This window comes from Bactrocera dorsalis, chromosome 3 (genome assembly GCF_023373825.1).
Source record: "Bactrocera dorsalis isolate Fly_Bdor chromosome 3, ASM2337382v1, whole genome shotgun sequence".
Taxonomy (NCBI): Eukaryota; Metazoa; Arthropoda; class Insecta; order Diptera; family Tephritidae; genus Bactrocera; species Bactrocera dorsalis.
Genome location: NC_064305.1, coordinates 69598060 through 69612553, shown reverse-complemented (window position 1 = coordinate 69612553; position 14494 = coordinate 69598060). Strand labels below are relative to the sequence as shown.

General features: G+C 34.0%; 1 protein-coding gene across 2 annotated transcripts; it reads right to left on the bottom strand.

The window, feature by feature from the left end:
- Nucleotides 1-1358: 1358 nt before the first annotated feature.
- Nucleotides 1359-11551, bottom strand: LOC105222895 (protein kintoun). Of its 2 annotated transcripts, none has more exons than XM_011200437.4 (6): nucleotides 11386-11551; nucleotides 7532-8381; nucleotides 6705-7410; nucleotides 5288-6515; nucleotides 4862-4982; nucleotides 1359-2509 (listed from the first exon to the last, which is right to left on the bottom strand). In XM_011200437.4, the coding sequence occupies exons 2-6, from the start codon at nucleotides 8126-8128 to the stop codon at nucleotides 2258-2260; spliced, it is 2904 nt and encodes a 967-aa protein (XP_011198739.2). In that variant the 5' UTR covers nucleotides 8129-8381; nucleotides 11386-11551; the 3' UTR covers nucleotides 1359-2257. The 2 variants fall into 2 exon arrangements, with proteins under 2 accessions (XP_011198739.2, XP_011198740.2); XM_011200438.4 differs by lacking the exon at nucleotides 11386-11551 and adding an exon at nucleotides 10344-10663.
- Nucleotides 11552-14494: the final 2943 nt, after the last annotated feature.

The window sequence follows — 14494 nt, the reverse complement described above, 5'->3', positions numbered from 1 at the left end:
CTATTTTTACTCAGTAACATAAGAATACTAGAAGAATGATACGTACCGAATTTGATTGAAATCGTTTGGGTGGGTGCCACGTCCTCTGTAGTAACACGTTGCAGGAATATAAAAATTTGAGGTTAAGATCATTCGATGTTCGCTTAATTAAGGGGTTACATGGGTTTCCTCGCGTAAAAAACAGTATTTTTCCAATAATTTTTTTCTCATATAAAAAATTAAATATTTTATTGTTACAAACATGCACTATTATAAAAAAATTCTGAAGTTTTTAGAAAAAAATATTCTAACTCGGACATTTTCGGCGACCCCTCGCGAAAAAAGATGCGCCCGCGTTGTCCTTACAGGATCATCTTAACTGAAAAAATACGTGTTTTAGTTAAAACTTTAACTTAGAACTTGGACGAAGGGAAAAAATTGAAAATTGGATTTTTTTCAGACATGAAAATAAAAACGTCAATGAATTTGAATGAAAATGAAATGAATTTTCCATTTTTTTTCAAATAACTAGTTGTAATCAAAAAAAATTATTCGTCCAAGTCTTTAAGAATTGAATCTCTGTGTACAATTTCATGAAGATCGGTTAAGTAGTTCTCGAGAAATCTTGCCAACCGAGTTCAAAAACACAGTTTCGAAAAAAACGCGTTTGAAGACGGCACACTTAGCCTAGAAAGCCTCGAGCACACAAGTTCTAAAGGCCGTATCTCCGAAACTATTCGTCGGATCAACTTGAAAGTTTAGATCAATAATCTAGAGGTGTTGTAGAATTAAATAAGGCAATTAAAAAAATTCGATTTTTTGAAACTCGTAAACCCATATAACCCTTGAGATAGCTTTCAGATTAGTTCGTAATTCTCCAAATAAATTTTAAGGTTAAGAGATTAAAAACTAAGTAAACAGTTGTTGTTGTTGTAATAGTATTAAAAAGGCTTCAAAGAGTTTTGGAAAATCCTGTAGGAGTAATATTTCCGCATTAGAACCTATATATCGTCACCTGAAATGCAAAATAACGTAACAACATTTTCGGAAATGTAAAGTGGCATGAATGAAACACGCAATAAAATGGAACATGAGTGAAAAAAATGGAACATGAGTGAAAAAAAATTTAATATTGGTTAAAACTGGTGCAGAACCTGAAAATGTTGAACATATGTAACATTATCTTTGTAATTTGAAGTGGTGAAGCGTAATCAATAAGACACTCAATTTCGAATTTTTTTAATGATACGTTATTTTGCATTTCAGGTGACGATATGTAGTTTTGCGAACAGTTTTGCCTTTCTAACGTTATAAAAATGCTAATTCCACTTGTCAGCATAAGTAATAGCGTTTCTCTAGTGAATTTAAACAATTTGCGATTTATAATTTTTAAATATTTTATTAACATTTTTCATTTCAATATAATAATTAAAGTGCTCAGAATGTATTGAGTCCATGTATGAGCATATGAGAACATGCACTAATTGTAATTGTATTTAAAAATTGTACAACTTGTATATAAAGAAATGTATGTATGTATGTATGTATGCATGTATGCGATGAGGATGAGCATGATTATGCTAAAATTGTTGCTGCTGTAGTTGCTTTTTACAAAATTTCAAAGTACAAATTTTACCAATAGTTGTTGTTGTATGTATAATTAACAATTCCAATTTCTTACGCTAAATAAAATCAATCGAAAACAGCTAATTTTTTTCTTTTTAACCTATATCAAACAATTGCGACACAGCTTATGCATATTAAAGTGTCTGTAAATGGTAACAAATTTGTCCTTTGTAGAAAATTTTTTCTTCAAGTAATAATTTACAATTTTTCATGCAACAGCTTACAATTAATTATAAAATTCACATTTAAAATGTCGAATTATTTTGTTTGTTCGTGTGTGTGTGTTTTAGCAACTACAAATTTTAAGCATATAAAAATTACTTAATGATGTTTGACAATTAAGTCAAAATGAAAATTGTAAATACACGTACATATGTATAAGCAAATTTGCAACAAATTATATATAAATATATGTATGTATGGTATATATGTGAGTAGTTAAAACAGATGTCTAAATAGAACACATGCACTGCTTACAGTATACACAAACAATGCAAGATGAGACGATGTTTAATTATATGGTGGGTGGTGGTTTGTGTTGCTTTTGTAATTGCGCGAGTTAATTTGTCGCTGTTGCTGTTAATGATTGTTTGTTGTTTGTACAATTCCATTCTGCTGTGGCGCATGCATTTGCCCTGCACGGCCACTATCACTACATATCAAGTTCGAACATCATCGTGTTCCTGTGAGCTTCCGCGTCGGATGACTCCTCCGATTCGAGACGAGCGCGTTGCAATTTGCTACCGCCCTTGGCGTTGTGCTGCTGCTGCTGCTTGTTGGCGGTGTTATATTTATTGGCGTGCTTGCCACCAGCATGCGGCGGCTTATGAATACTGTTATCTGCGCTGTCACCGCCTTTACTCTTCGATTTTAGATATTGGGTGTCAGCGTCCAAGTCAATGGGCTGCAAATATAAATTAGGAATAATAAGTTAAAGAGTTATGATTTTTTGTTTGATATTTATATGTACATATATTGTTATAACACGATGTTGACCAACTTTTTCCCCGGAATTTCATGAAATCGACGCGGACGATCTCTATTTCAAACAAGACGGTGTGCCGTCATATGACAGTATAATGTCAACAACTAAAAGAACACCCTCTCCTAGAGGCTGCACCCCATTAGCATTCTGCAAACACACATGCACACCAATGCGCACACACCCTCTGCGGGTAATTATAGCATTGCTACCGAAAGTGCCGCCAAGAATCAATTCAAAAATAACAATGTCCCACTTTCCGAGACTAAAACGCTGCAATCAATGAAGTAATTAAGCTATACTATGCAAACAAACAAATTGGCAAAGCAAATAAAGCGGCGAATAAAGTGAAACCTGTGTACATATGTACACAAGTTACCGAGTGAGCTCTATTTACTAATGTACATATGTACACCTATCGTATTTACGTAAGTGATTCCTTCGAATTAAAGAACAAAATCTTAAATGACAAAATTGACCACTTGTTTACTTTCGGTGCAAACAATAAAAAGTATTTATTTGTAAATACATATGTACATATATCATAATATTGGCGATGCGATCTAAATATCACATGTTTATGTTTGTGCAATGGGGGACACAGCTGGCGTGATGCCAATAACTAATTTAAAGTTATGTAACATACATATGTACATATATACATGCATATATACATGGAAGACATAGTGCACATAGAGTTTATTATTTAATTTAAGGGGTTACATGAGTTTACGGGTTTCAAAACATCGAATTTTTTAATTGCCTTAATTAATTCTACAAGATCTCTAGAATATTTTCCTAAATTTTAAGGTTGATCATATTAAAAGTTTTGGAAATACAGAACTTGTGCGCTCGAGGCTTTCTAGGCTAAGTGCGTTGTCTTCAAACGCGTTTTTCTCGAAACTGTGTTTTTGAAGTCGGTTGGCAAGATTTCTCCAGAACTATTTAAGCGATCTTCATGAAATTTTACACAGCTCTTTGAGATACCATTCTTAAAGACTTATACGAAGGACTTTCTTTCGATTACAACTATTTGATAAAAAAAAATTCGAAAAATTCTTACTGAAATTTTAATTGCTTGTAAAATCCAATTTTCGGTCTTTTCTCCTTCCCTCAAGTTCTAAGTTAAGGTTTTAACTAAAACACGTATTTTTTACACTTAAGTTGATACTGTAAGCAGTTATTCTCCCAACGCGGGCGCATCTTTTTCCCGAGGTGTCATCGGAAATGGCGTCGCAATGGCCGAGTTTAAAATATTTTTTTCCAAAAATTTCAGAATTTCTTTGTTAATAGTGTGTGTTTGTAACAATAAAAAACTCTAATAAAATATTTAATTTTTTATATGAGAAAAAAATTCAAAAAGGCTGTTACCCGAAGAAATACTAAAATCATGTCTAGTGGGAAAATATTGCAAGCTGTTTTCTACAGTGAAATATCGAAAAATTATTAAGATTGAGGTATTTGGGGAGTGGAAATCCTATAATGGCCACTATAATGACACCCTGTATACAAAATCAGTATATTTGTTTACATTTTAAAATGGCAATATCAAACGAGTATACAAAAAATTACACCTTCGCGAATGTAATCTGATATGTGAGTTATCAGTATTTTAAGTAAACAATTAAATTAAATTTACTGATAGTTATAGATTAGCAGAGAATTTCTTGTTAGATAAGAACTGTTTATAGTAATTAAAGGGTCAGTGGAATCGTCATTAAATTTGCATATGTTTCGACTATGTCTAAAAAAGAGTATGGCGAAAAATTTAAAGTTCCACATATCAAAAGTTAACTTCCAAAAGCTAGGGATTCTCATATTAACACGTTGGCTGCCAGTGTATCACCGGTGATCACGACAAAAATCTATTTTCAGGTGCCAAGCAAAAATATACATGTTGCGCCTAGGAGTGTATCACCGGTGACACATTGGCACCTGGGGGTAGTGATACACTGGCAGTCAATTTGCTAATTTTCTACCTGTCACAAATATATTAACGACACCTATCCGAAAAAATCACTACACAATACTTGATGTATGTACATATGTATGTGTTACTTGAGAAAAAATAGAACGAACGATTCACTAAGTACTAGACGTGTACTCACCTAATTAGCAAAAAATTAAATCGGTTAAAACCGGAATTTAAACGAACAAATTTTTTGTTTGATAATTGAAAAAAATAATAGCAATAATAACAATATTTTACTCGCATAATCAGTGATAACTTTCCTAGCTACTTTCCTAGTAGTCCCCTACCAACAATTTACTCACCTTGCTGTTATCTTCGTAGTCGGCAGAATCGCCTTCGCTAAGACGGCGCTGCAGGGCGCGCTGTTTGCGATCACGGCGTTTCTGATTTTTCTTACGTTGCCCCAAAATGCTGGAATTTAGCCTAAAATACAAGAAGAAAGCATAGTTAAGATAATAATTCGCAATTGAGGTAATTTAAGCCAAATTAAATATGTATACACTTGAGAATATTTATATTGCGTAAACAGTGCTCAATTGTTTTATCAACAATGATGCACGTCATTGCGAGTAATTTGTGAATTGCGCAATTTAACTGTGAAATTGTGCAAATCAGCCGTACATCAAATTGAGATAAGGGGCATCTCAATGTAGACGGCTTGTTTGTTTTTATTTTTGCACAGTATAATTTGTAAACATTATCAAAGTGTTATTTTTGTTGAAACTCACCTAAATACCTGCTCCTTGATGACCTCATTAAATCTAACAGTCTTTTTACAACTCTCCGATAGCCTATTGGAGTCATTTTCCTCCGGTATGTCGCTGAATGATTGGGAGAAATGCAAGCTGCTCCCCACGCCACCATCCACGGAACAAGAGAACGACGAATACTCATCGATAGACGAACAGCTGTCGGAAATCGATGGGCGTGGCTCATAACGGCTGTAGCGTTTTAGAATACCCTTGAAGGAGGGTGGTAGAGTGGAAGCACCGCTACTTACAATACTACCACCGCTACGACACTCCGAATAGCTACGTTGTTTTCGTTGTTGTACACCGTTTGGTACAGCCATTGACTGGGTTGCCATTGATTGTGGCTGTAGGTTGGATGTTATTGTGTCATTACGTTCCGGTGATGAGTTATCATCCGGCGAATTAGAAGAATCATCTTTCAAAATTTTAGCAGCCTCTTTTAAAAATTGTTTTTGGTGTTCCTGTTGTTGTTGTTGCTGCTGTTTTTGATACACCTTGATGTCATCACACACTGATTCGGAGAGTGAACGACGTTTCTTATTCTTCTTCTTTTGTTTTTTGTTCACTTTCTTTGGCGCCGCATCGGCTGCATGCACCAAACCATCCTCATCTTCTGTGGTGTTGGCCGTACAGGTGGATTGTAATTCGTTAGTAGGTTTTATTTCGATTTCCACAGAGCGTTCACACTCCGAACGTTCAACGGAAATATCCAATGATGAGGAAAGTGAAATTGGGGGCGTTGGTGGCGACTTCTTACGTGATTGACGCGATTTGTGAGCCAATTTGAATTTTCCCTGTATTGTGTACTCTTTCAAATCGCTGGCGTCAATACCAACTAAGTAGTTGTGGATATTCTCACTGGAGGCAGCCATATTCAGATTTAGTACTACATTATTTTCCCAAGCTTCAGCTTCCGCTGAGGAAATTTCTGCATTACAATCGTTAGGCAGTTGCAAGTAGAGTGCATAATGCGTCGGATAATAACCGCTGCCAATCGATGTAAATTGCAGATGTAGACTCTTAGTGCTTTTAAGCATTGCTATTGACTCCGGCTGTACATTACGAACGTGTAATACCAAAGACATAACATTGTCCAAGACATTGCAGTCGAATTTGGCGGGCAGTTGATACTGAATGGAACTCTTAAGGAAATTGTTAGCGGTGCTTATTGAAGCTGACACTGGCGAACTGGAAGACTGCGGCGCTGTGAATGGGTAAAACGATGTAAAATATCAATTCAAGTGTTCTTCAACTTAATATTGTGGCAATTTGCATTTAATCAATATAAAAAAATAAAAATAAACCCAAATGATTATTTTATTAAATCATTCTCAACAGTTTTGCACTTAATTTGTATTTACTTATCTTAAAATTACTAAATTTGAATACTCACAATTCACATCATCACCAGATGCGCTCAGGTTTTCCTCCACCGTGTCACTAAGCTCATCTACGGGTGATTCGCTATTTGAATGCAAATTGCCCTCTTCGCGAATATCACTCTCCACACCGCTGTCTTCGCGATTAAGTTGGAAAATGGAATCATGCATGGCACGTTGTTGTCTTGGACTATTCTGCGTAACTGGCAGTGTTATACACAAGCGGCGTTGATCTGTATCAAAACGTGCAACACCGCGCTTATCATCCACAGCATAGGGGAGATCTAAATTGAGACGATACTTTGCGCCGGGACGTTCGCTCAACAAATATAATGACTTGTCTGTCACATCCAATTTACATTCGGCTGTAGACTTGAGTAGAGGCAAATCAATTTCTATCACCAATTCACGCGGTACCGTCACACTGAACTTAGCGTCTAATTCATAGGTGTATTCTGTGAGATCAACATCACGACGATGCTTAATAACATATTTGGGTACATTAAATTCAGGTTTCGCTATTTCGTTTTGTGTTTTCATCGGTATAATTTTGGGTTCGCCGGCATCAGCTGTTGGCTTGGCGGGTGAAATGCCATCCAAGGGATGTGGTTCGGCAGCCTCTGGTGGCGCATTTTTCGACAATGTGCGTATCACAATCGGGCGCGCCATGCCCTTAAATTGCAGTTTTGGAAATTTTAAATTTATACGATCCAAATCCACCTGTAGCGACAAATGCTTCATTAATATACATATACATTTACATACATGTATGCTTAGATATCACCCAAGTAACAATTTGCACTGATTTTGATAGGATTATCGAAAGTACAAATTTGCTCACCTTGAATTCTCTTTCGACAGCGTCCAGCGCTGTGTCAATGAGGCACTTACGGAAAGTCGAATCTCGTTGTGACAGATACAACGCATCCGGATGGAAAATCACATCGTATACGCGACAACGCTTTCCCTGTGCATCTAAATCTTCACGCGGTGGCGCTTGCGCAAGCGGTATTGACCAGCTTAAGTCGGGATTACCCGTTTCTGGATTTAGGCACAACTTATTCGATGGGCGCGTTAGTTCGGCACATTTTGCTATATTTATAAAACACTTAGTCACCCCGTCCTCTGATGTTTTAATCACGAAACCCGGTTCGGGATTTATAAAACGCACATCTACTCCGCGTTCCGCTTCAAATTGTTTAATTTCTTGCTCGTATAGTTTACGATTTTCCGGATCTTGTATTTCTTCACAATATTCAAAGAATAATTTTCGAAATTCTTCTTTTTTTAAGGCATCTTCGATGCGGGCAAACTCCTCTTTCGTTATATCAAGATATTCTGTGCCGCCGCCGCCACAATTTTTGCTATTACGTCTTGGGGGCGGCGGGCAATGTTTATTACGCGCAGAGGAGTTTTGAGTGGCGGTAGATTCCGACATTTTTGTCACACAAATTTCAATTGGACAATTTTTAGTTGATAAGTTCTACAAATATTAGACAGATAGAACAAAGTAAATGATTGTTTTGTACACCAATGCTTTTATGCACTTCTGTTTGATTTTTATTTTTTAATATATTAAATTTCTGTTAAATTTGATTTTTTAACGCACTATAATTTGTTTGCACACCAAGTTTTTCAGTTTAAAATTCTTTGTTTTCACTACTATCTGGTAGAGATTAAACGATGCAAATCTGAAATGAGAAAAATAGTTCAATTAGCGTAAGGAATATGTAAGTATGTACTATACTTTTGTTTTATCGGATTCACTGCTTGGTCAATTTATAATTTTCTAAACTTTGATTTAAAGAAATTGTCTAGAGGGAAACGGCATTTGATGATATTAGCGGCGTGAGTGTTCTACCAACCTAATCTATTTTTTTGCATTTCTATTAAATCTAAATGCACCTGATAAGGGCTACTCGAGCCAGGAAAAATATATGTAACATTCGATATACATGTACATGTTCATCAAATTGTTCATTTCAATTCCACTTACGTATAAAAAACTTTCTTTTTTTATCTGCATACATATGTAAATACAAATCACGCGGGTACAAAGCATTTTTAAGGATTATATGAACTTACATACATATGTATGTATTTTTATATGTACATGTGTATATGTTTTCATTACGAGATTATTTTCTTATGTGTTCCATGGTCTATATTGCTAGTTTTCATATTTTATATGTTGTATAAGAGTTAATTCGTAAATTTATACATATACGGGATATTTTTTTATTCTTTTGTTTGTATACAAAAACAGCAACGATAACAATGTCGTCATATGAACATTCACGCATACATACAGAACTTAATTTGTATCAACAAAAATAATACAAACCTTACAATGTTTTTATCTTTGAAGATTAAAAATGAGAACACTCATTGTGTATGTGTAGAAAATTCGGTCCCTAAATAGAGAGAAAATCCAACCGAGTTGATTAGAGAAACTGTCGACATTTTTATGTTTTTCTTTTTGAAAAAATAAAAATAAAAAAATCTCACCGCTCTGTTTTTATTAGTTTTTCTTATCTCGACAATAAATATCAATGTATGTGTAAGAGTATGTTTGCTGATAGGTACATATGGCTGAAGGTCTTTCTATTTGCGTTATTAAAATTACGAATACGTAAGAACGAGAGATATTTGAATGAAACACATTTTGAGAGATATCTGACGAAATACCGGCTAATTATTACCTACCGTACCTACTGTGAGGCCTAGTGTACATTAACGAATTCAATATGTATGGAAATGAATAAACATTTTTTTTCTAAAGGTTTAATTCGTGTTTACCACAATATTCACTTTTACATAAGTCAACTCAAAAAGGAAACCATGAACTAACGAAATCACCCTCTGCTTATGTTCATCAACTTCTTGCCTGCGCGGTGTTTGCGTGATTCTAAGCACGTAGTATACATTACATATGTATGTATATGTATGTATGTACAAATAAAGAATATATTTTGTAATGTTTTATCAATATTTTCAATAATGTATACCAGCTATGTAAATATGAGTACTTATGTTTGAGTATACATATGTAGCCAAACATTGTAGACAAATTGTCCACTATGAATACCGGCTTCAAATCGATTTTGTTCTGTAGAATAAGAAGGTAGTTGTTAAATAATAAACAGCCGCCAACTAACGGCAGCCAACCGGTATCACCATGCGCATCCCACAACTACCTACCACAATGCATATTGGATGGGATTCACTATGGAATAACCGTGTGCATGTAGCCGGCAGTAGGGGGTCATTATTATCCACAACAAGCAATAAAACTTGATTTGCCTTGGACGCAACTTGCAGCGCCGGCGACCCGGTTCGTATGCCATGGCTTTACATGTTTGTACACACGTTTGACGAGCGATGTCAGTGACATTTGCACTACTTTTCTTTCTATAATCTTTTCTCTACATCAAATAGCAAAGTGGGCAGTTGCTTCTTGCCATGAGGTAAGGATTCAATAGCTGCAAATGTTCCACCAATTTAAGCAAACGCTATCTTTTATTGGAATGTATACAAGCTTAATAAACAAACTCAGCTGTTTCACATATTGTCACGTCTTTTAGGGTGCTGATAACAAAATATTGCAAATTTCACTGCTCTAGAAATTACTTTTGTCATAGATAAGTACGTACCCCAAAGATTCATAGCACTTTGATAACTCAATATTTTGTACTAGCACTGTTTTTTTCAGCGAAAGTATGTATAAACGCTCCAGCCTCGTGTTTCCTATTGCGCAGCGGCTTTTTAGTTTTCACCTACATGTAGTATATATTTTCTAAATTTTTATTTTTGTACCAGTTTTTGCTGTTTTTTCTGACGTGTGTTTTATGGCGGCTATGAGAGTTGGAGAGGAAATCATCTGGTAAAAAGTATTAGTGACAGCATTTTAACACTCGGTTTATAAGATAACCGAATTTCAACGACTAAATTAAGTAAAACCACGTGGTTGTGTTGTACCCAAATGTTTTTAAGTTGTCGTTAAATTGTTTTGTTGTTTTTAATTACTGAAAAGCCCATCAATAAATTAAAAAAATAAGATTATCTTTACCTATACAGTAGAATAGAAGAAATTTTAAACAACAGCCAATAAGTACCCGGTTCATAACTTGACTATTTACCTTTTGGTGATTAGAAAAAGAAAACAACAAAAATAAATAAAAAAGTCAAACGAGAGTTGTGTATAACAGCTGTGAAAGAAATGAAGTAGCCGATTTTTCTGGAACTTTGCTTCAGCTGATAGTGTTGGTTAGCGCTTAACTAATTATTGCAACATATGACTATATACAAACCTTTTATTATTGACTATTGTGGTATATATTATTACAAGTATTTTTACCAATTTCACAAAAAATAAAGATATTGTTAATTATGTTTGATTAAGTTTTAGGTGTGATTAACCGGTTTTGAGAATGTAGCCACCAATCTTCCTCAATAACTCTTCATAATATTTAGTACCTATTTAGCGTTGATGCACAATTATCTTTACACGCACACAAATACATCAAGTAATTCGCATACATACACACACACTATTATTTTTTATTATATTTTTCTGTAATTCTGCAGATACATATGTACATATGTACCTATCTATCAGTATCTGTAAGTACATGTAAATGCAGTCTGCAATAGATATGTATTTAGCAAGGAAAGTGTTTGTAATTGTATACTAACCGGCCTTTCGTTTTCTTTTTTTTTTGAATCACCGGTTTTCAATTAATAAATATACTATATTTAATTTTTATGATTGGAAATTTTATTAATATGAGTTCAGTTTGTCTTGCCGTTTACACAAATTCACAACCACTTGCGACGAATTAATATAATCAACTGGCTGCTTACCACAGCAGAGCCCGCGTACAACCAGTACGATAGGTGAGAGCTCCGGCATACGAACTAGTTGGAGAGTGTATTTTCCGAATATATGCCGGTTCTGTTGTTGTTTTGTTTTAATGGCCTCTGCGCCTCACACTGTTCTTCAACGCAATTTAAAAACAATCATCACATATGTATGTACATAAATACTAATTTATGTACATATGTAAGTATATGTAGTATGTTAGTAGTCAAAATGATTCGGAAAAACGTCCTAACTACAAGAACAATAATATTTATTAGCTATAAGTATGTATATGAAAATATATTTTGCTAAATTTAATAAAGGATAGTCTTATTTATAAATAATAATACATACATATGTATTCAAGTTATATTCAAACAAATTGTTTACTGTTAATTGTTAATAAAGTTAATAATAATAAAGTTTACAAAAAAATACAAATAATAATAAATTTTTTCAAAATATTTTTGCCTGCTTTGACCAAAATTTCGATATATTTTTTAGTAATTTACTCATATGTACATAAATACGTATCTACTAAGATGGAAGCCATTGAAATATTATATACATATATTAGCAAATGTATGTGTGGTAGTACAAAACACATAAGAAACAGGAAACGAGTTTTACCTTCCTACTTCAAAATTGACTGGACATTAATCACATTTCAATATTATTAATAATTATTGAATACATGCATATATATATACATATATATATATACACACATAGCTATATTTATTTTCTCAAATTAATTTTAAAAACTAAAGTAACAAATTTTAAGCTCTCAATTTAAAATGTGTGTTTAAAACACCATCAGCTGAAACTATACGGAACTTTAACTAACTTATCGACTTCGATAAATGAAAGAGTCGATAATAGCGTGCACGAAATGTCAAAAATTAAAATTCTGCAAAAGCTTTTGCGCGAATTCGCATAAAAATTAAGCAGTGAAATCGAACAGTGAGTGGTTGTGCAAATTTATTTAAACAATTCAGTTGAGTAAAAAAAATTGATTTAAGTGAAACATTAAGCTACACATTCCAACTAAATTACAGCCATAAAAACAGCAGTATGTGCCACACTTTATAAAAGGTGAGTGAAGTCGGTGCCATATTTATTTAGCAAAATGCTATAGTAAATTAATTTAATACTGATATTTTAAGAAATTAACCGAAGGTCATGCTATTCAGTTCGATGTTTACCATTATTTATAAAGAAAATGTACATATATCAGCTTATATAGGTCAGACTGTCTCGGTAATAGCAACGGCCACAATTTTTGGTCGGCCACTAACTGCCACTGCAGCGTTATCGGTGAAAAAGTATTTGTGCAATCTTTGGTGTCATTACAATTATATTAATTTACATATACGTATATATATACACATATATATTCTCGAATTTCCGTATTCCAGCATGGATTGCTTTGATCAAGGTTTAAATGACCCCACATTCTGTCGTGCAACTTCTTGATATTCCACAAATTGTATGGCCGGAAGTTCAATACTGTTGAACGGTGTATTTTTAGGTTAATACCGATTCATTTATGCTGATAATATCATAAGGTTGAATTTAATTACTTTATTAATCCATATTATTGGAAACTTTATATATTTTTAAGCCTGATTATGAGATTAGATCAGTCTAGAGTCATCAAAAAGGACTAATTTTGATAATTTATTTTCGGGTAAAAGAAAATGGAATATAATATCTCTCTTTCATGCTGCACTAAAAATTATTACAGTGTAAGTTAAAAAAACTATATCCAAAATTTTTGTCCAAATATGTCACAAAGGCGACAGTAAACGCTAAAACTAAATAAAAAACGAAATCTTAATCTACATAAGACTTGCTAGCAAAGTAAACATTTTATTTGTTGAATATTATGTCAAATATTTCACAAAATGGCGAGTTTTTAAAAAAGTTAAATTAAAATTTAATTAGTTAAATTAAATAAATGTCAGACAATCACTAGTAAATTGATTATAAAACAAGGAAAAATGTAAACTTCAGCTGAATCGAAGCTATGCATTAAACGCAATTCTTATAGCAACTAAAGGGTGATCCATTTCGAGGCTCTCTGCTTTTTAAAGAAAAAACACAGAAACTTTAAATTTAATGCGGAATGTTTATTATCATTCTAACGAACATTCTTCAGATGGTTCATCCGTCGAGTACAATTTTCGATAACTCGTTCGAGCATTTCGACTAGTAGCCGGTGAACGACACGCGTGATGTTTTGCTCCAAGGCCTGTATCGAAACGGCTGTGTCTGCATAGAATTTCGACTTTACATATCCTCACGGGAAAAAGTTCTTGCAGAACATATACTTTATACGCTTTCAATTTAAGATCTCGACGTAAAATGTTCGAAGTCGTCCCATACGTCAGTCCGAGTTGCTGCGAATGGCGCCGAATCGACTCTCCACAGTCTTCGTGTACACTCTCAGTTACGGTATATGGTTTTCACTGCATGCAGGACGTGGTCTATTCGATCAAATATTATCCAGTAATGTATGCTGGGTCTCAAGATGGGTGATGGTCTTTCTTCTTGATAGGTATATCGACTTGGCATCGATTTTGTAACTAAATTTCAAAAATTATTTTCTTCTTTAGTGATTTAAATGATCTCAGTAATGCATTTTTCTATATTATGAAGCCTCGACTACAAATTCAAAAACAGATGAATCACCCTACCATGAAAAAGTAGACATTTATATGTATGGCTCTGGCTATTTATAGACTTTTTGTACTTTTTGAACTTCATCGAAAGCACGAGGTGGCTCAGAGGTGAGACAATAGAGTGATTGGATTTTAGTCTCGATGGTTTCACAATCGGCCTCCTAAAGGCCTAAGTGAGATGTCAAACAACCAATCTATCTACATATCCACTTAATTATAAATTATCCTTTAGTTCAAAAAGCATTAATCAATTTCACAA